We start from the raw sequence: 22,388 nt of genomic DNA on the forward strand, positions 1-22,388 counted from the left end.
TTCTGGGTGGGGATGTGCTGCTGGGACCCTGGAACACTTAACCTATACCAGAGCTAGTTCAGCTGAATTTTGCTACCCTATACTAGAGTAAACTCCCCAAATCCCTCCTAACCTAGAGTAGCTTTTTTCCAGAAACTACTGAGGTCACTAGCACAGTGGAGTCAAGACAAAACCTTAAACCACAGTCCCTAGTCTAGATAAAATCTTCAACAAACTGATCAGTTTCCTGAAAAATGATACTCTATTCCAGACCCAAATGCTCTGATTTATATACTCTATCCTACAGTAAACTGCTTCAAAACCATACCCTTCACAGCGGCACATACCTATATAGCCCATATATGTCATCCCCCCCCCCCCCCCGCATGGGGAACAAGCACTCCAATGCCGGAGCTGTCAGAAAATTTAACGAATAAGGATAATAACATGGTTGTGCTCTCCATGCGTAGCCCATGGCACCTAATTTTTGCTCTTGGGCGAATAGAAAATCTTAGTTTTCTTGCAGAAATCATATGCTGCATACGCTGGACTTCAGAGCACTGGGCTTCCTTCAACTTTTCTTAGAGCACAGCCCTGAGTAAATTGAGGCGTGAATGTATTAGATTAAAAGGTACTCACATGGGTAGGTGTGGTAGGTGGGATCACCCCACCTCCACTGGAGTAGTTTGGAGGCCTTCCCTGAGAAGATTTTAATCTGAAGAATTAACAAAAAAAACATATTATTTATATCATGTTCATTCCATGAAGAGTTGCAAAACAATGACGCATTTATTATCTTCCTCAAAAAACAATATTAATATTTTCTGTTAGTGCCCTGCATGTCTGTGATATCTAGGCGACATTTTTTGCCAGTTGTAGGAGCTTTTGGAGAACCCCATCTCCAATGAGAGATAGGACGAAGAGTAGATTTCTACTCAGACTTTCTTTTAGTTCATGTTGTCAAAAAGGGAATGTGTGACAAAACCCCAAGATCATCAGTACGGGAGGCTAGGTGGAGAGAAGTAAAAATTGCTCAAGAAAACGGAGACAGGGAAGCTGGTGGGGGATGAGGGGGTTGGGTAGAGTTGTGCCACCCAGGACTTCAAACTTGGCCCGGTTTTATTTAGGACAAAAACTATTGATTGCACTATCCTGTTGGTACCACATATGTAGACTGTTCACAGCCAACATTTGCAACTCATTTAAGACTTCAGGTCTTGAAAGACACCCAATTCTACATGCTAAATAGTGAAATTGTGACCCTAGCTAAGCCTCATGACCCTTAAAACCATACGCTGTTCATTGGCACATACCCATTTTGGCCAAATATTGGAGTGCCCATCCCTTAAGACCACACCTATCCTCACAGCTTTGTTCACCAGTTGTATGTTATTCTGGCCTGCCACTCAACTAACTTAACTGCTTGCAATCTAGGCTATTAATAGTTCACATGTTACTCTGCACCCCTCACCTTGAGATCCAAACCCATCTATGAGGCCCTCTTGGTGAGGGGGGAGGGGAGGGGAGTGGGAAGTATGTCTGTAGTTTGGTCTGATTTTCAAGACCAGTATGCCCCGTTGGTATTTCACTACTGTATTTAAACTTCTCTTTGTTGTTGTCATAGTTTCCACCCATTTTTATCTTTAAAAGTTGTTTGTCACCATTTTGTCAGTCTTATGTTGCTGGTTAAAGGCTGTGTTGCTTGTCAAGATTTTACCCTAATAGGGGATCTCCACCTGAGACTTGGCCTCCTAGAGAAATGGAATGCAGTACTCTTAGTTTGTGTCTTCAACTCTTCGAGAGTGACTGTTAACACAGCTTCTTGGTCTTTGAAAGGATCATTGCCCAGTATAAAGACTACAATGAAACCTCACACATTCAAGACCTTGGTCCATGTCATTAAAATCTCTTCACGCAAATCTGGGGGCAACCTAGGGTGAAAGTATGTGATAAAGCCATGTCACTAAACTGGGCCAGTGGTTTCTTAGTGTCCTTTGCAGCCACCATACAATTCTACTCATATGTGGGGAGGAGTGTTGAGTGATGACCCAACACAAAGAACAGCTGCATAGCAAAGGGGACTAGTGCTTTCTAATCTTAATTTAGTAAAAAAAATTAATAATTCGGGGGACACGAAATTGCATGCAAATTGCATTTTCACGAATAACCCAACTTTAATGTTTTGTATTTTACAAACTATACAGCAACTCAACGCAAAGTTTGATTGAACATTGTAAAGTGTTACTATTATTGGAAGGGTAAAATACAGATCAGCTGTTAGTTGTGTACAATAGCATGCAATTGATAAGCACAAGTTTCGCTTAAGTAAAGCCGGAGAGGTTTTTCCCTCTGGGAAATATTAAGCTAATTGCTGGAATACAAATTAAACTAAGCGTTCGACTTCACTTCACACGCAGTGTTTCTCGCAGTCAGTCGTTCAAATATCCAAGACGAGATATCATACAAAAAATGTCATGTTTGGAAATGTTCTTGAGATTAAAATTCCTCCACGTCAGCTTGGTTACAGCTTAATTAAATCGCCAACCCGAACACACTCACGATACAATACATTGTCTTGTTTTCCCATCTTACAGTACAACTCCCGTCCGAAGTGTTATCCCAGAAGCAAGAGCTAGCGGTGTGGAGGCCGGCACCATTCTTCTGCATGATTACACAGGTCACAATGTACTTGAACGGCTTGCCAAGCTTTGTTAGCTGGTTCAAACACTGCTCGACGACATTGGAAGTCCACTGGTTCACTTTGTTGTGTTGATATGCGTTTCCACCGATCGCTCCCTCAACAGACTCCTTGATAATGTTGCTGACTTCATCTACAACGAAAGATGTTTCTTCTGCACCTTGGAACTCGTCCATCTTACGGGCTTTTTTCGAAAAGAATCGGCAAAACGAAAGAAAACAAACGACAAATTTCTTGTCAATATGGTGGATTAGTGTGATGAAAGGACTGAACGACTTAGCAACCATCAATATTCTCGCCCCAGTACCCACCATGTACAGCGTGAAACGAACGCCTTGTTGGTTTTGACTTACAAAAGCCTGATTGTCCAGATGTAGTCGGTGCTTTCACATCTGTAGTCTCGGTGTTAGAAGCTGTAATACTACAAATGGCAGACAACGAGGAGAAATCTTGCACTTTTATAAAAGGTTAAGTATTGCTTGAATTTATCACTTGAAAAGATACGATCTTGATGTCGTTAATGTCGTTAAACCAGTTTAAGATGCCTTAAAGAGCTCTACTCTTCAGACAGTATCGTATTACCCGGGTTGCATCCTCACGCGATCACCTTATTTCAGATCAAGGAACATTAGATTTAGAAGATCAAATCCTGCTATATACAACTTTTCTATGGGTGTTACGAAAACTAAGACCCTCGAAAACTAAGACCTAAGACCTAAGACCCGTCTTAGTTGTCGAGATTACGAAAACTAAGACCCCCTAAAATCGAATCCGTCGAAATATAAAGTCAACTTGAAACCGAAATAGGTCTGATCTCTCATATTATATCATGTTCGATCCTTTCCACCGAGTTTTAGGTCAAATTTGATGGTAAATTTAGGGGTCTTAGTTTTCGAAATTACGAAAACTAAGACCCTTCTTAGTTTTCGGTGGAAAGGATCGAACATCATATAATTTGAGAGATCAGACCTATTTCGGTTTCAATTTGACTTTATATTTCGACGGATTCGATTTTAGGGGGTCTTAGTTTTTGTAATCTCGAGAACTAAGACGGGTCTTAGGTCTTAGGTCTTAGTTTTCGAGGGTCTTAGTTTTCGTAACACCCACTTTTCTATCTCAAAATTGTGACAAATGACCAGATTGAACGGGGGCCAACCTTGCATTCTCGGGTAGCTCAGCTGTACTTACCTTCAAGTTAATAAACTGACTGCTGGAAGTCTCCTTTCCCGCTGCATTTTAAGGCGGGACGAAAACTAACGAAATAAAGAGGGAATCATTAGAGAAAAAAACTGAAAAAACAAACAAGTTAAAAGAAATACCACCAGCAAAAGAATGACTACTGGCTCAAGTGGCAGGAGGGTGATGGTGGGGGTCAATGGGTGGGGCAGTGCATGGGGGCTACTGAACAAATTTGCATACAGAAGGGAGGGGTGTGCTTCTGCACTGAGTTTCAAGATGACCCTGAATTGCAAGTTTAAGTATGATGAATGCATCAATTCACCCCTGGTAAGAATACTAGATTTTTTTCTCATCAATTCAAGTTCGAGTGACACATGCCTGTCATTCCTTTTTTTCAGCTGGAAATATCAGTCAATCACCTGACCAATCTCACCACCATCATCATCATCATCATCAACCTGAGCACAGTCATGGAGCTAATGAACATGGACACACACATGAATTTATGTCAAACCCAGGATTATGGTTGGAGAGAGACACGTTAATAAATAGAGGAGACTGGAAGCAAGTAAGTTGCTCCCTGAAAATACAGTAATAATTTATTTTTTATCAGCTGCAAGCCCTTAAAATAAACTAACCTCTGAGAAAAGTATTGGTCTAATAATAAAGTTGGCTCTAGGAAAAACTGGCCTATAATCTTCAGTGGTACTTTAAGATGAACTGAACTTTAGAACTTGACAGGTGTGCATGTGTTGGGGAGGGGAGGGTGCAGGGGTCTGAGGGAGGGATGGGGGCACATGTTGCTCTTTTCTCTGAGCTAGAATAACAATAACTTTGTTGATAGGCTTAATTGTTACCATTTGTCTCATGGATCAATAGCAAAGTGACGATCCTGAGACAAACAATAAACCAGCTTATCATACCCATACCATGATATCTTTCATTACAAATAACTTTTTATTGAAATGACCAAAAGATTTCATCTAGTGGGGGTGGGGGTGGGGGTGGGGTCCCACATGGTTCCATAAACTCACACTCAACATGTCTGTAGCAGTGAAATGTCTAGCAGAATTTTTTAGGAATTTTAGCTACGATGAGTTTTACATTATATTTTTCAGAGGGCATTCACTGTTGGCATTGGAGGTCCAGTTGGGTCTGGTAAAACTGCCTTAGTGTTGGCACTTTGTAGACATTTAAGGGATTCCTATGGTGTCTGTGTTGTTACAAATGACATCTTTACTAGGTGAGCAAAGAATAGGTGTAACTGCTGTCTCTGAAACGTTTAGTTCAATTTCTGTTTTGGTAAAGCGACATGCCCCAATACACTTGCAAGGACTGTTTAGTCCAAATTTTATTTTGATTTATTTTTGCGTTCACTTCCTTTTTGGACACTACGTGACTACTTATATCATGTTAGTTTCGGATGGTCACATGACCACAGCAAAAGCAGATCACCACGTGTTTTCAAGTGTAGTGTTATAGAGCAAATGTTTTGAATTTCTCATCGATTGCATCGCACAGAATGTAAGTAGTTTTGCTCTTTAGTGTCGCTTTAGGTTTATTTAGGTTTTCTTTAGGTTTATTTGTCATTTTTGCTTATTTTATGTTCAGTTTTCACCGTTCATGACCAGTGATCACCGATCGAACCAAGCACGAGAAACTTGGCGATTAAAGACAGATTAATAGTCCAATCAACGCGTCGAAATTTCTGTGTCGACCCCAACATTGTGAAAAATTCTACAAAGTACGAAGAGAAAACTGTGTTTTCACCTGGATTCTCGAGAAAACGAACGCTCCGAACCGACCGAACGGAATCGCAGGAATCTCTGGACTGGACCGCGCGATAGTGGATCGCGGAATGGACCCTGAGGACTCAGCGAAAGGAGCAGTTGGATACTCCCTACGCCAGGACCCCGTACCAAATACTCAAATTGATTTTGGTGAACTTGTGTATCAACGCGAAATAAGCGAACAACGCAGACTTGCATCTTTGTGGAACAAGGAATCTAAAGAAGTTGCCTTTGAAACACAGCAGCTCCAAACTCTCCTCTACACTAACTGGGAGCACTTGTCCGCCCGCAAAATAGTAGATCGTTTAGCTATCATTTGGAAATCCTTTGAGACTGTACACTCGAAGTACCTGCCAGGCATACGTGACAGCAAACGACTACAAGAAGTACAGCAAAGGTTCAAGTCCCTCAAAGAACAGATGATGTTTACAATAGAAGAATGCGAAACCCAAATACGGACTGATCAAGAAACACAAAAACGTGATGATGAACGCTCCATTAAAAGTCACAAGTCGCACCAGTCTCAGAGCTCCACTACTTCAAGATCCTCTTCGTCGTCCCGGAAAGAAAGGTTTAGAGCCATGCTTTTAGCAAAAAAGAAATTGGAGTTAGCGAAGAGTAGGGCACAAGAGGAAGCTGAGTTGGCGAAGAGTAAGGCTCAACAAGAAGCCGAATTGGTCAAAGCAGAGCATGAGCGGAGCGCAAAGAAGGAATTGAGACTACTCGAGGACGAAGCCGTTCTAGCTGAGCTGGACTGGAAGATTGAAAATGAGTTCGACGAGGAAACTGGTGTTGTTAATGGTGTGGACAATATTGTTCAGACAACCTATCCCATTGAGGAGAAACCACTGGGACAGTCACCTCAAATTCAACTTGATGATTCAGAACCCCGAACACCAAAAATCCCAGCACCGACACCCAAACCTTCACTGCCTCTTATACCTGTCAGTTGCTCCACCCCCCAAGACACAGCACCTGGTTCGTGCAAGGAAAAGCCAGCCACTGAGGTCAAATCCAATATTGCCGATACTGCAAACAAGGGAGCACTGCCAGTCACTGAATGCCAGCAGCCACCATACCAAGCCCCACGAACCTTCCAGTATAGACCTAAGTCTCAGCCAGAAGACAAAGTAATAGAGCAAGCCCCTAAAGACCATGTAGCAGCCATGTGGAAGGTACAGCTTCTGAACGGAATCTCTCCTACACCCTTTAATGGCAACCCAGCAGACTTCCCGTTCTTCAAAGAACAGGCACATACTCACCTTGAAAGTGAGCTACTAACTGATGCGCAGCGGGTAGAGTACTTACCGAAGTTCCTGAAAGGAGAAGCCTTGGAGGTCATCAAAAGAAACCGAGGCTCCTCCTATAGTGAGCTAATGAAGATCTTAGAGGAACGCTTTGGTCGCCCTATTCAGGTGACGCAAGCCTGCATCGAAGAGTTAGTCTCAGGCCCCAAACTTGCCTATGGTGACAACATGGGTCTGCTTAATTTTGCCGAGAAGCTGAACACTTCAACCAAGGTTCTGAAGGGAGATGTGGAGCGCGAAGCAAGCGTAGCTACCAATTTGAGAAGAATCGTAAACAGACTCCCAAATGATTTAATCACCAAGTGGCAGACCGAAAACTACGAGATTGTTAGCCGTGGTGGAACTGCACGACTAAAGGACATTGCAAAATTTGTGAAAAGGCAAGCGTCAATAAGGAATGACCCAGTGTTTGGAATGCAGCCGCAAAGGGGAGAAAACAGGACAAACAAGTCCCCCCCCAAAGCTTCTAAAGGATCGGACCTGCCCACGAAAAATGCTACGATCAACGCCACATCGCTTAAGAACGCCCCCAAGAAAGAGAACTCTGCAAACTGTGCAATTTGCAAGTCTACTCCCCACCGACTCCAGGAGTGCCCAATCGTCAAACAGTGTGACCGTGTAGCCGTGCGTCGACAATATGCAGCATCGTATGGGTTCTGCTTTAACTGTGGTTGCCATAATCCCGATCACAGTGGTACTTCCTGTCCTGAGCCACCAGCTTGTTCTCTGTGTCCTGGACACCACTTACCAATACTGCATAGGGACAACAACAATGGACGCAGAACTCCTGGAAACAAGAACACTCATAACCCCACTAACCGATACAGTACTCCGACTGCTGACCCAATAACCCGGCAACCACAAATGGAGCAAGGCACAAGACAGCCGCCCAGCGACAGGCCACAGACTTCGATTACATCTGCCGGTGTCAGCACCACAAGAGCCCAAGTTTTGTTAAATGTAGTTCCTGTAACCATTACTGCAGAGAACGGTGGTTCCCTTTCTACATATGCATTTCTTGACAATGGCTGTACCGATACCCTCATTGACAAAGAGCTTGCTGATCATCTTGACCTGAAAGGGATCTCGGAGCAAATCGGGATTAAGACTATTACGAACAGCGAGGAGCTGGTGGAGAGTCGACGCGTTTCCTTTACTCTCAGTCCTGTAGAAGCATACGGTGAAGACATTGATGTTAATGAAGCTTACGTTCTCCCTGACCTGAATCAATCAGAACGAGTTTTGCCGGGGACAGTAGATGTCCATAAGTATCCGCACCTTCAAGACCTTACATTCCCAGTGGTGGACTTTGAACGAGTCTCGATCATTGTGGGGAGTAACGTCCCTGTTGCACACTTGCAGAAGGAAGTCAGAATCCCGAAAGACAACAAGAGCGGCCTCTACGGTTATCGGTACCCTCTCGGTTGGAGCATTTCAGGTCCATTGACTATCGCTGGGACAAGAAGAGCTGAGCTCAATTTCATCTCTGTTGGACACAAACCTGACGACTTTGTTGAAAGGTTTTGGAAGATCGAAGACTATGGAACATTGAAAGCAGGAGAGAAGCCCTTATCTGTGGAAGACAAACGAGCCCTAAAAATCATTGAAGAAACTACTACCCTTGTAGACGGGCATTATGAAGTTGGCCTACTATGGAAGGAAGATCAGCCAAAGCTGCCAAACAATCGCATTTTAGCTGAAAGACGAGCAGAATTGCTTAGACGACGCCTGACCAAAGCAGGAAATGAGCAAATGGCTGCTAAGTACCGTGGAGTCATGACTGAGTACATCTCGAAGGGTTATGCACGCAAATTGTCCCCTGAAGAAGCAGCTAGAGAAAGCTCGATAACTTGGTACTTACCTCATCATCCAGTGACTAATCCCAACAAACCTGACAAGCTCCGTATCGTCTTCGATGCCGCATCTGAGTATGAAGGAACATCTCTAAACAAGAATCTCGTTCAAGGGCCAGACATGACAAACAGTCTCGTTGGTGTGCTGCTGCGATTTCGACAGGGGCATGTAGGGGTAGCCGCTGATGTCGAGGCAATGTTTCATCAAGTGCGTGTGCGTAAACAAGATCAAGAAGCTCTACGATTCCTCTGGTGGACAGATGATTACGACAAACCCCCGGATGTCTATGTTATGGAAGTACACATATTTGGAGCAACCTCGTCCCCTTGCGTTGCAAATTGGGCCCTGAGAAGAACAGCCAGTGACAATGCTGAAAGGTTCAACCCGCAAGTTGTTGCAACTGTTGACAGGAACTTTTATGTTGACGATGCTCTGCCATCCTTCAGTGAGGAGAATGCAGCATCTACTGTAGCATCGGACCTAGTGAAAATCCTGAATCACGGTGGCTTCAACCTTACGAAATTCATGACGAACAGTAAGAATGTTTTGGCAACCATTCCCACCGAGAAAAGAGCCACACCAGATCTGAATCTTGACTTAGACGAACTGCCAGTGGAAAGGGCGCTAGGGATTCGCTGGTTTGCTGAAACAGATGAGCTTGGATTTGACATCAAGAACTTGAATCGACCCGAAACAAAGCGTGGAGTACTGTCCGCCGTTTGTTCCCTGTATGACCCTCTTGGGTTTGCTGCGCCTGTGGCCCTTACTGCCAGAGTAATTATCCAGGATATGTGGAAGGCTAAGGTAGACTGGGACCAGCCACTCGAAGAAAACTTCTTAGCCAGATGGAAGTCTTGGACCTCACAGCTGTCATCCCTCTCTGCACTGCGCATCCCACGTTGCTACTTGCCAGCTGGAACAGATGCTTCCAAATGCAAACTACAGCTGCATATCTTCTCTGATGCCTCTGAAATTGGCTACGGTGCATCTGCGTATCTAAGAGTCGAGAATCCAGATGGGTCTATTCACTGCTCGTTTGTTGTGGGGAAAGCAAGAAATGCACCTGTCAAGTTCACAAGCATTCCAAGGCTTGAACTCCAAGCTGCTGTTCTGTCTACACGCTTGAATAAGATGCTGAGAGAAGAGTTGGACCTTCCTATTCAGAGCACCAAGTTCTGGACAGACAGCGAAATAGTTCTCCACTACTTGAAGAATGAAAGGCGTCGTTTCCAGACCTATGTCGCTAATCGAGTCGAAGAAATCAGAGGAAACTCACAGCCAGACGACTGGAACCACGTGCCAGGTGTCTTGAACCCAGCCGACGATGCGTCACGTGGCTTCAACCCCTCTGAGCTAAACCTTGATCACCGCTGGCTACGAGGACCAGAGTTCTTATGGCAACCTGAATCCTCTTGGCCCAACGCAAGCCTTCGAGAAGTCCCCGATGAAGGCCTAGAGCTTAAGAAAGAAACCCATGCTAACTGTACTGACATAAACACCAATGTCAAGACCCGCCAGGCAAGCGTACAGTCTAATTGCCCCCCCGCCACACCTGTTGAGACCACCATGCAACAAATAATAAGCACCTCCTCTGATTGGAACCGTCTCAGACGTCAAGTGGCTTGGCTCACACGCTTCACTCATTTCATCCGTGACCGGAAGACTGTCCACACAGGTCATCTGACTTTAGAAGATTACGATGCTGCTACCTTATCCATCGCAAAGATCGTCCAGCACGCAGCCTACGATCAAGAGATCAAGGATCTAAAGACCAGGGGCGAAGTCAGGGGATCCAGTAAGATCGCTAGTTTGAACCCAATGCAAGACGACCATGGTGTTTTGAGAGTCAAGGGACGTATAGCATCACCACCAGCTGCTGACACTGCCAGGAATCAAATAATACTGCCCAGAGATCATCCAGCGACAGTCCTGATGGTCCGCCACACCCATGCATCAATTGGTCACCTGGGGCGTGAACACCTCATAGCAAGGGTTCGAGAGACGTTCTGGATCCCACAAATAAGGGTGTTAACACGTTCTGTCCTGGGTCGGTGTCTTGTTTGTAAGAAGTTGAATGCCAAGCCGATGACTCAGCAAATGGCTCCCCTGCCAAGAAGCCGGATGATGGCGTACGAACCCCCATTCTCCTACACAGGAATGGATCTATTCGGTCCTTTATACGTCAAGCATGGAAGAGGAACAGCCAAACGGTGGTGCTGCTTATTTACCTGCCTGACGACACGTAGTGTACATCTTGAATTGGTTCACTCGATGGACACAAACGACTTCATAATGTGTCTGCGACGATTTATAAACCGTCGTGGTGAAGTGACTGAACTAAGGTGTGACAGAGGATCAAATTTTGTCGGCGGTGAACGAGAGCTGAGAGAGTCGATCGAGCAGTGGAACCAGCAACAAATTGTGCAAGAGCTTCTACAACGAGGGTGCAAATGGGTCTTCCAGCCGCCAACTGCTTCTAGCATGTCTGGGATTTGGGAGCGGATGGTGCGAAGTGCTAAGACTGTTCTGAAGTCTATCCTAGGGACCCAAGTAGTTACGGAAGCAGTTCTTCAGACGCTGTTGACTGAAGTTGAACGAGTGTTAAATGGGCGAGCGCTCACCGCCAATTCAGACGACCCAAATGACCTTCAGCCACTCACGCCAGCGCATTTCTTAATGCAGAGGAAGACTATCTGCCTACCCCCTGGCATATTTGAGAAAGCAGATCAGTATCACAGAAGGAAATGGAGGCAGGTACAATTTCTGGCAGACCTATTTTGGAAGAGGTGGTTGCGTGAGTATTTACCTACCCTGCAAGCCCGAGGAAAGTGGAGAAAGGTCTTACCTAACTTGAAGCCGAAGGCCCTTGTCCTGTTAGTTGATGACAACGTGCCGAGAGGATGCTGGAAACTTGGACGAGTCCTAGAGGTCTTCCCTGGCCCCGACGGCCTGGTGCGCACAGCGAAAGTCAAGACAAAGGACTCTGTGTTCATCCGACCTATTCAGAAGCTATGCCTACTGGAGAACGATCTTGAGAATAATTAGTCTAGGCTAGTGACGTTGGGCCTACCTACTGGGTTGTCCCAAGGCCGGCGGAATGTTTAGTCCAAATTTTATTTTGATTTATTTTTGCGTTCACTTCCTTTTTGGACACTACGTGACTACTTATATCATGTTAGTTTCGGATGGTCACATGACCACAGCAAAAGCAGATCACCACGTGTTTTCAAGTGTAGTGTTATAGAGCAAATGTTTTGAATTTCTCATCGATTGCATCGCACAGAATGTAAGTAGTTTTGCTCTTTAGTGTCGCTTTAGGTTTATTTAGGTTTTCTTTAGGTTTATTTGTCATTTTTGCTTATTTTATGTTCAGTTTTCACCGTTCATGACCAGTGATCACCGATCGAACCAAGCACGAGAAACTTGGCGATTAAAGACAGATTAATAGTCCAATCAACGCGTCGAAATTTCTGTGTCGACCCCAACAAGGACTGCAAATAGACCTTTTGCATAATTGGATCATTTTACTACTACAACCATAATCCTTTTTGTTTTTTCTTTCATATTTAAATTTGGTAACCTCAGTGACGTTTAAATAACAAAAGCTCTAATTTGCACAAGAAAACAATACCCTGAAGGATTCTGGTTATAGAAGTAAAATGATGCCACTATGCAAATAGCCTATTCCTTGATTTTTGCTTCAAGGGAAGATTGGGAATTTCTAGTGAAAAATGAAGCTTTGCCAGAGGAAAGAATGAGGGCTGTGGAGACAGGTGGATGTCCACATGCTGCTATAAGAGAGGTATGATGGCCCTTCTCACATCTTACAGTCACTAGCACAATGTTTGGAAGGAAGGGGTTGATCTGGAGGGGTGTAGTCTAGCCTGCGTCAGGTTCTCAGATAGTAAGAGACATGGTGAAACAAGCTAAAGGGAAAATAGGACATGCATAATCTTGGTAAGGGCCCCTTCTTCTCTCTCTCCAACCCCTGTTCATTTTTTGCATCAGTTTTCATTATCTCCGCCCATTACTATTTTGGAGCCTGGAACAGGCTAGGTTTACTCCTATATAGCTGTTGTTGATACTGTAACTGGCATTCCAACAACCTCTGTGATTAAGTGATCTTTGGAGACAAAGAGAGTTGTGTATCATCAGTTGATGGTATTTAACCATCAATGGTTTTTAACCATTATTGGTCAATTACCAGTAGGCAGCAATGTTATTGGTTGTCTAAGAGAGAAAAAATTACTATATTATTTGCTGTAATTAACATCAAGCAAATGTAGATGTTCAATTCTATCTTTGGTTTAAATTTATTTTAATCATACAGCCACACCCATAAACAAAGTCATTATCACACATGCCAAACCCACTGTACAAGGGAAAATAAAATATTAATGTTGAATCAAAAAACCTCCTCAATATTGTTTACAAACTTTGAAAGGAATCATAACATTACAGGTTACACATGATTGTTTTGCCAGGACTTTTCATTAAACATGGAGGAAGTTAAAGAACTGACAAAGACATTCCAGCCAGACTTGGTAATAATTGAGTCAGGTGGAGACAATCTTGCCGCTAACTACAGCAGGGAACTGGCTGACTACATCATCTATGTCATTGATGTTGCAGGTTGGTATGTCACGCATATTAAATTTCATGGACGATTCAGATCAGGCAAGGCAATGTTTACTTTGAGTGTTAAACAAATACATCAACTTCATCCAAATAGCCTGAAGTTATACCAACAGAAAATTCAGCAATCATTGAGCTATTTGGGTTCATAGATGTTATGGATGTTAAAAAGTTCTGTATGGGGATGTAGCCTTTGTCCTAAGGCTGTAGAAATAGATTTGAAGAGATTTACAGTAAACAAATAAATAGAAACCTACAGGCAAAGGGAATGTGTGGAGAGGCAGTGGGTGCTTCTTTGACTCCATCTTAACTCTGCCCATGTGTTTAATAATTCAGCCAGTGTGGCATTAATTTTGATGACTTCAGAACATACCTTCTGGGAAAGCTAGAGAGAGTGTGATCCTCCCATAATTATATAGCTTACACAATTTTTTTTTCTCTTAATTCTGCGTGATGTTCCCTTATGAAGGAGGTGACAAAGTTCCTCGCAAGGGAGGCCCAGGGATCACACAAAGTGACCTGTTGGTTGTGAACAAAACTGATTTGGCAGAAGCTGTAGGAGCAGATCTTAAGGTATATCATTTTGAAACACTTTCACTTACATGAAAGGGATATCTATGATAGTCTGAATTGTCTCTCTCCTGCACCCCCCCCCCCCCCCTTTATGGGTTAGGGGATGGACACAGCTGACATTTCAGACTACATCTGAGTATAATAATGTTGTATGAATGTTACAGAAAAAGAGACTTTCCTTTGAAAGATCACAGGATTTTTCTGCAGACTCAAAATTCAGCCTATAGCATGCATCGTCATATATGAGCCAGTAGGGAATGTTTTTTTTTAACAGCAAGGGTGGGTCAGGTGGCGTTAAGTGTAAAATAGTTCCACCTGGGACAGACCCCCTTGGTATTCCTGATTTCTAGAACAAGACATTGAAAAATCTTCTCTTTTATCATTTTCGCTTCTAGGTCATGGAGCGTGAATCAGCTATGATGCGCCAAGGGGGACCAACCATTTTTTCACAAGCAAAACACTTAGTTGGTGTTAAAGAGATAGCAGATCATATTTTAACTGCCTACAAGCAAGCTGTAAAGCATATATAAAAAAGTGACTTACATGATATATTACATTATTCAACTTTGCGATTCATTGTAGAAGGTTAAAAACAGATTTTTATTACTGATAAAAAAGTTTTTTAAAATATGGAGTATTTTCATGCCTGTGAATACAGATCCCTAATTCTCTGTCACTGCTTAGGAGACATCTGTAACTCAGACACATTTCTCACAAAATGTTCCAGTGACAGGGAGGTAAGAGTTAGCTGTATTCAAAATCTAAATATTTTTTCATTTAATGAGTGGATTTCCTCCAAGTCTTGGCACAATGTCTTCAATGATTGTTCTGAAGAAAGAGTAAGCCTGAAAGAGAAATTTACTGCCCTTAGCCTTCACATTAATGTAAAAATGGCAAAGAAAATAAATTGAACAGGCTGGGATGTATGAGGCCGTGCTATGTTGAATTTACAAGGGTGTTTGCTTAAAAAGCACAGTTCAGAGGTTTTTTTGTGGGTTTCAGAAGAATACAATTGCACAAAAGAATAATACAAGAATAAAACAATACAACAGAGTGTGGTTTGAATAAATTCCCCCCCCCTGACTTTATAAATCCTCAGTTTTTGGACATAGTCATCTTTGTTCCCAAGATAAAATAGCTCTTCCACTTATGCTTGCCATGTGACTCTATTTTGAGCAGTGGCACAATAATAATAATTATTATCAAAGCTAGGGTGCAGTGGCAACTCTGGTTTCGGTTTCCAAAATAAGGAGTTTTACGAGAGAGGGTTATTACATGTAGGCCACCGCCTAACTGCAAACTGGAGAGCTAGTCGATCCTCCACCCTTTGACCTGTTGGGCATGGGTGGCCCACCTGGAGTATAAAACTCCACCTGACATTGCTTTCTGGGTCATAAGAAGTCACGCAAACTGTCACACCATGGAATGGCAGTGATCCCATCAGGATAGTTTTTGCACAATTTCAGTTAATATATTTCAATCAAGCAAGGGTTAATTGCTCCTACTCCACTAAAGTATAACATGAATAGTTATAACAAAGTAAAGTAATAAATATGCCTGTCATTTCTTGAACCAATATGAAAAATATGTAGGAAGCAATCAAGCATGGAATTATAATCGTTATTAGAAGTGTGCTCCTTGATGCAAATTATTACTACTTCAGAAGAAAACAAACAAATAAATTAGGTTTTGATGTTGATGTACGTACCTGCTCTGTGCTTTGTGTGGAAATCAGTTTGACTATAACTCCATCACACAGGGCGGGGTCTATGATACTAGCGAAAGCCATCACCTTCTTCCTTGTCGAGTCCATACCAGTGCACTCTGAGGGGGCAAAAAAAAATCAGAAATGAGCTTTTATTAAATATTAAGAATAATTATTATTTATTATTAATATAATAATTAGTCAATTACTAGAGAATTATTTGAGAAGTAAAACTTCAGCTATCTTACTTGTCATTTCATTGACTTTCTTCAAGATTTTCTTCTTAATTTCTTTAAAATATGGCCCAATGAAAACACAGCTTCCTTGCACCTACAGAGAATTGAAATAATTTTAAAAAAACTCATTAATAATTCATAATAAAAAAACAAAAGAAATTAGTGTTTAATGAGTGTCTTTATATCTGATAAAAACACAGCTAAACTTTACGTCCAATTTTTTAGACCAAAATAACTCCAAATCTAAATAAATTAGTGCAAGAATGAGTTGATCTATATCAGAGATTTTGAAGCTGTTAAAAAAACTTGCAGTCGTGTATTATCAGGTTTAAAAACTCTCGGCTTCACCTCAAGTTTTTAAACCTGATAATACACTCTTGCTTTTTTCTTAAACAGCACATAAAAGATGTTAGAGGCAACAAAAGGAACAGACCCCAAGGGGGACATGCAGCTACTCCTGCTGTAACCGCTCTAATAAACCTAATGAATGCTAGTCTGGCCCCATCCTCAGAGACCCAGGAGCAGTCAGTTGGGTCTGGAGAAAAGGCGCGACGACAGTTTTCAAGCACTTGACTGACTGCCCCTGGGCCTCTGAGGGTGGTCTGGCCCACTCTTTTAAGCCTTCCCCAACGGTGACTTGAATATACTTTTTAAATTAGTTTTTTTAGTGGTATCATTTGCAGATTAAAATAAAGTAAATACCAAGGGTTAGTTGGAGCATGTTTCCAAATCAGCCCCCCACTCTAGATAGATACAAACGTAGTTAGATACTTTTTTTTAACAGGGTTTCACTCGATATCCACAGATATTTTACGTACGTGGCCCTCAACAAAAAATTGAACAGATCCAAAAAATAAAAAAGTAAATAACATAAAAATTGAATATACATAATTCTTACAAACAATATTTACAAAGATTTTGGTCATTAAAGGTACTTTTTAAGTTTTAGCAAAAATGTTCTTATTGACTGGGCCTCTTTGATGTCTTTTGGCATTTCATTCCAGCTCCTGGCTGCTGAAAACTTGAAAGCATTTTTTGCCACAATAGTCCTAGGTTTTGGCAGTATCAAATAATTATTATGCTTTGCATTTCTCGTATATACATAACCCACTAAAAATAGCTGAAAAAATATGTTCTGAAAACCATGAGAAGTATCCTGGGGAAATTGCAGACAAACCATTTGGGAATTCAAAATGTATAGTGTACATAATTATTTTGTTTTCAAGGTATTAATTAGACCCAGAAGGAAAGAACGATCCAATTTAATAAATTATTATTACAAGGTAATAACTATCAATGATTTGATACAGTACAGTAAACTATCGTCATGAAGAATTACAATACCATTGAGCCAGACATAGATTCCTTCAAAGACATGAACCTGTTTGCACCGCCAAAACTAACAGAATCTCCATAAACCAGCCTGCCATTGACGAACACCCTATTGTGGCTCTTGTAACTAGATTTTGATGAAAACAAATTAACACTCATTAAACAACATTAAAATTATTGGCCGGTAATAATTATGTTTATTAAAAGCCTTCTAGTATCACACAGGAACAAATTATGATAATTCAGATCATTAATAAAATAAATAAATAAAAGCTGGACGGTGTACAGGATGGACTTTAAGTATGACAAATTTGTCACATAAAGAGTCAGTTTATAGCTTGCCATTCCTGCAACCTGTGGTACAGTAATGTTGTGCTGTAATATGAATCTCCCTGAAAAACTTCACTTGCCTGTCGCACAAATTAAGAACAGAGTTCACTGGCCCGATAGCAAAACTCACTAGCCCCAGGGAATTGGACACAACTTTTTTGGGAAGACTCCCATATGAAAGTGACAGGGATGCTCTTCATCTCGCTTTGGGGTGTAAAAAGCAAATTTTGGTCTCACTTAGGGTGTTTGGAATGGAAAGTCGAGTCGCTATATTTGCCCATTCAGGTGTCGCTTAGTAATGTGCGTAAAGAAATTTACAAAAAGTGCCCTGACAGTCACCCTTAGGGATCAGTTAAATCTTCAGCCACACCCACATTGGTCTCCCTTAGGGGTTTAATTTGAATTTTCCCACAAGCATCCCTATCACTTTTATATAGGAGCCTTTCCCCCCCCCCCTCCCACCCCCTCCCGAGGACACCTTGAAAATGAACCATCTCCTACGCAATTCTATCAGAGCACAAGGTGAATGTCTGTATTATGAGATGCATATGTCCATATTTTACGGATAGGGAGGGCATAAAAGTTTGGACCAAGAAAAGTATCTGTCACGGAAAGGTGTCCACTGATAATTTGTCAGATCTATCACCTTGTCATATCCCAGACTTCCCCAAGAGCCATGCGCCCAGCAGTAAACCAGTCAAGAACAACTATGCTGCCATCTGAAGTCAGTTTAAAATCCTGCAATGATATTAATAAAGGCAACAAGAAATAAGTAAGTAAATCCATTACTTCATCTATAAGATAAAACATTTTGTACAAATTCATAGGGTATTCCAAGTATTTGTTTATCCAAGAGTTCCTAAAACTCATTTAAATATGTACTTGTGTTCCAAATTGAATTGGAATTTGGAAGTGTTGGTTTGAGGAGAGGGGAAAACTGGACCACCTGGACAAAATCCTCTCAGAGCAAGGGAGTAAATCAACAACAAATTCAACCCACACATGGCATCTGAATGCCGGGAGTTTGGGCCACACAGCTGGTAGGAGCTGAATGCTCTCTGTTCATCTCTGTACCATCCCTTACACCCCAAGTAACCATTATGAATTAAAAAAGCTCTCCTTTTTAGACATAAGATATATCTCAACTCATTGTACATTAATAACGTGGCAGAACTACATGTACCTGCTGTTGATTGTACATTGCATTCTTGAAGCAGACCACAGGATCTGGAAGTACTGCCAATAACCCTCCATTAGCAACATGACCACGTAGTCCTTGCTTTGTGACCAACCCCTCATCAGAGTTATAAACCTACAGGACAAAGGTAGCTGAACAAATGATGGTGATAAATGTTTTCATATATGGCAAGTAAACTTACTGGTTCAGATCCAGCCTATGACCCAATATATCTCTGTCACACCCACTTTCAATGACATCTCACTTTGACATAACTCCCTCACAGGAAAAAATAACAGATTCCCATTTTTGGATATTTTAGGGTATTTAAAGAATACCCACAAAAATCCCAAATTTGGAAGAGTGAGACAAGTTCCAATCAGGGAACTTGGTTGGGAATTCCCTGGTTGGGACTTAATTGTCTCACTTTGCCTAATTTGGGATTTTTATGGGTATTCTTTAAATACCCTAAAATATCCAAAAATGGGAATCCGTTATTTTTTCCTGTGACTTTGCCTCTGGAGATGGCTACGACAAACATTGTTGCAAAGTCAGCCAATGTTATCTACAGTCTTATCATGGACTATACTAACCCAGATGATCACAAAGTATTTCATTTTCTTAGGCCATCCCTTTTTTTTTCTCTGTTTAGCATCGTCCAACCAACCCAAATTTTTGGCATTTAAAAAAAAAAGTAGCGAAGTAGTTAAACCATTTTTCACTTGAAATAATTCTTTTAATCTGAAAAATGAGCATAGTAACAGCATACAGAAAAACAGGAACAAAAACAGGAACATTTTTTACTGTACATTGTGCACTTTGTTAATCCAAATATGTGAATGTTAACTTTTAACGTCATCCTGAGGTACCAGGGCCCCCTATTCTGAGACTTCTTGTGATTTTTTTTTTAGTTTTTTTTTTTCAATCCAACCAACCAACCCAATATCAGGAAATGCATTCGATGCTAAACAAAAAAAATGGGATGGCCTTATGAAATGACTCCTTGGTTCAAACCATTCACTGATAATAAATGGATAAAAAATATCCCGTCAAGCATTCCCTCTTACTGTCCATAGATTAAGCACCCTTTGAATAAGTAACCCCTTCAATGAGCAAAAATTCTTAAAAAATAGTAGGAATTTTAAAATAAGTACTTAGTTTCTTCGAGGAAATGTGGTATACAATAGCTTGATCACAGTGTAACATACCTTTGTTGAAGCTTGTGTGGTAACAACTACCGTAGATAACTCTCCAACCTTGACATCAACACAGACATTGTCTCCCTCAACAAGTCCACCACCAAATGTTATGATGTACAACCACTGACAGCTAGGTACTGATGAAGCGCGGCTTGCAATAAGCAACTTTAACTGTTAAGAAAGGTGCAATATAATTATTATAAGTAAAATATTAACTACTTCCAACAAAAACCTCCTCAAAATCTGAGGAGCACTTATAAGAATATATATGTACAGATTAAAGGAAGCAACACACATATGGCAGTGAATGTAACCATACATGAACAATGATGAAGGGTTAAAATGTTAGCTATTTGCAGGCAAGCAACATTTCGTCCATAGTCTGTCCCCTTTTGATAAAATAATATGAAAGTGAGTTTAATTGCAGCAAATTATCATAGTTTTGGGTAGTTTTGCTTCTTCTAAGATACATGTAGTAGCTTCATATATAGCTTAAAATAGTGGCTGGTGTAAAAAGGTTAGAGAGTGACAGTAAGGATTTGGGACGTTAAAGCAAACTGGAGATGCAAAGATTTGAGATTGAAAGTATACACGAGATTCACGATGCCAAAGATGGGATTGGGCAAAAATTGTGGTCAGGATGATGGGGTTATTTGTGCATCCGCTTCCTCTTAATCTAAATTGTTATTCATTTATTAGTTTTTAAGAAATTCTTACTGGATATGTGTACTGTAGATTTGTGCAGGAAACTTTGAGGCCTTCACTTAACTCTTTCTTTCTATGTGCAATTAAAGAACTGCTGCAAAACTCAGCAAAACCTTTAACTGCTGGGCGACTTAGATTCTGCAGGACTAAGAATCCTGCATCTTCAGATGTCATCTGCAAGCACCGTATGTGATCGTCTCAAAAATTGACTAATCCAAATTATCCATAAAAATACACTCTGTGCATGGTCCTTTTCAAGAGAAAATAAAGAGATATAAACAATCAGCTACTGTGTTTCTTTCAGTTTCTTTCATATCAAACGCTTTCCACTGGTACCCTCATTTTGAGAAAGAGGCTTGAGGCCTGACTCATCTCCAGTCGTCTCCAAGTTGTTACCAGGGAAGCCCATGGGTTATGCGCCCAGTGAAGATGGGAAGGCGAGAGGAAGGGAGATGTTGTCTCTTTCCATCATCCCCTTCGTTAAAGAGCCCGTTCTAGTCTTCCACGCCTAATGCTAATAATGAGACACAACTGGGGATAAGTCAGGCTTGAGGCAATATTTGCCCAACGGAGGAGAGTGTGGGGTGGTATGGGTAGTCCTCAAGCTGTCTCCAGTCCTTAATCATTGCATGGGGCAAAAGAGAGAAGATAGGAATTGGAAAGTGTTCAGGGGTGGATCCAGGGGGAGTGGATTGGGTGGCTAGCCACCCCCCTTTAGAGCAGCACACCAAAAAAATATAAAACATGGAAAACAAAACTGAAATACCTGGATCCCAAGAAAATTGAAAATGGAATCATCTAACCCCCATTAAAAAAACCAGGATCTGCCCCTGGTGTTATATCTTCTCTCTGACAATAACCTCTCGCAGTGACTGCTTTATCAATCACATTTACACAACTAAAAAACTGAGCCTTTGATTGACGCTGCCCTCGCTCCACCCCAGCTACACGTACCTATTCTAACATTCCTTCCCTATCCTTGCAGTAAGTTAATAACACTAATAGCCTATTTTACAATTATAGATGGAAACGAAGCTGAAGTTGACCTTGTCTTGATACAACCAATCCTGCTTCCGATGTAAATGATGTTGATCTTATGCTAACTAGTATTTTTCATGCACAAATATTTTTTCCATAAGAATACAAATGAGGTTTGAATCAAAACAAGGTCAACCTCAGCCTCACATTCACTCGAAGACAGGGACAAGCCCAAAACTGCAAAATGGTCTACCGACGTTTTTGACATTGTTTAAGTTCTGACCTTATCAAATATCTTTTTCAAAAATTGCATCGAGAATTGAGGTTGTTACGCTTAATTATAATAATGAACGCTATTAAATAGCTACTTGTAGTCAACTAAATATAAATAGAATGTCTGAGAGAAAAAACGTGTCTTTACACATGTGGTTTTGCACAACAAATGGAAACCTGCTCACCAAAAACAGCTGTACCTTCTCTCCCTTGTGCCGAGAGATCTCGTGAATGTCACACGCGTTGAGAAAAAAAATTTAGGGACGGGAGGGAAAGGCAAGGACCGGTAGACTAAACTACATTTTAGCGCAAAAATTCAGCAAAAACAACGTTATATTAACATTAAGTAAAATGTTTTATTTTATAGAAAGTTACAAGTACCACAAGAAAATAATGATAAAAATTTGCAACATTTTGTGAGGAATTCATCATCCCTGC

The 22,388-nt window shown here is 41.4% G+C and overlaps 4 protein-coding genes across 4 annotated transcripts; 2 read left to right on the plus strand and 2 right to left on the minus strand.

Moving 5' to 3' along the window:
- Window positions 1-603: 603 nt before the first annotated feature.
- On the minus strand, window positions 604-2,853 carry LOC140933731 (dynein light chain Tctex-type 1-like). Its single transcript, XM_073383393.1, has 2 exons — window positions 2,549-2,853; window positions 604-694 (listed from the first exon to the last, which is right to left on the minus strand). The coding sequence occupies exons 1-2, from the start codon at window positions 2,851-2,853 to the stop codon at window positions 604-606; spliced, it is 396 nt and encodes a 131-aa protein (XP_073239494.1).
- LOC140942503 (urease accessory protein UreG-like) lies at window positions 2,561-14,643 on the plus strand. Its single transcript, XM_073391420.1, has 7 exons — window positions 2,561-3,144; window positions 4,255-4,424; window positions 4,975-5,099; window positions 12,513-12,609; window positions 13,292-13,439; window positions 13,912-14,015; window positions 14,411-14,643. Exons 1-7 carry the CDS (start codon window positions 3,105-3,107, stop codon window positions 14,543-14,545), a joined length of 819 nt encoding a protein of 272 aa, XP_073247521.1. The 5' UTR covers window positions 2,561-3,104; the 3' UTR covers window positions 14,546-14,643.
- On the plus strand, window positions 5,198-12,260 carry LOC140946944 (uncharacterized). Its single transcript, XM_073396035.1, has 3 exons — window positions 5,198-5,380; window positions 5,468-12,093; window positions 12,181-12,260. The coding sequence occupies exon 2, from the start codon at window positions 5,715-5,717 to the stop codon at window positions 11,850-11,852; it is 6,138 nt and encodes a 2,045-aa protein (XP_073252136.1). The 5' UTR covers window positions 5,198-5,380; window positions 5,468-5,714; the 3' UTR covers window positions 11,853-12,093; window positions 12,181-12,260.
- On the minus strand, window positions 13,102-22,154 carry LOC140942495 (uncharacterized). Its single transcript, XM_073391408.1, has 9 exons — window positions 22,136-22,154; window positions 20,712-20,949; window positions 20,004-20,165; window positions 18,802-18,930; window positions 18,265-18,356; window positions 17,301-17,415; window positions 15,969-16,050; window positions 15,724-15,839; window positions 13,102-14,860 (listed from the first exon to the last, which is right to left on the minus strand). Exons 2-9 carry the CDS (start codon window positions 20,871-20,873, stop codon window positions 14,789-14,791), a joined length of 930 nt encoding a protein of 309 aa, XP_073247509.1. The 5' UTR covers window positions 20,874-20,949; window positions 22,136-22,154; the 3' UTR covers window positions 13,102-14,788.
- Window positions 22,155-22,388: the final 234 nt, after the last annotated feature.

The sequence above is a fragment of the Porites lutea genome, chromosome 1 (genome assembly GCF_958299795.1).
Source record: "Porites lutea chromosome 1, jaPorLute2.1, whole genome shotgun sequence".
Lineage (NCBI taxonomy): Eukaryota > Metazoa > Cnidaria > Anthozoa > Scleractinia > Poritidae > Porites > Porites lutea.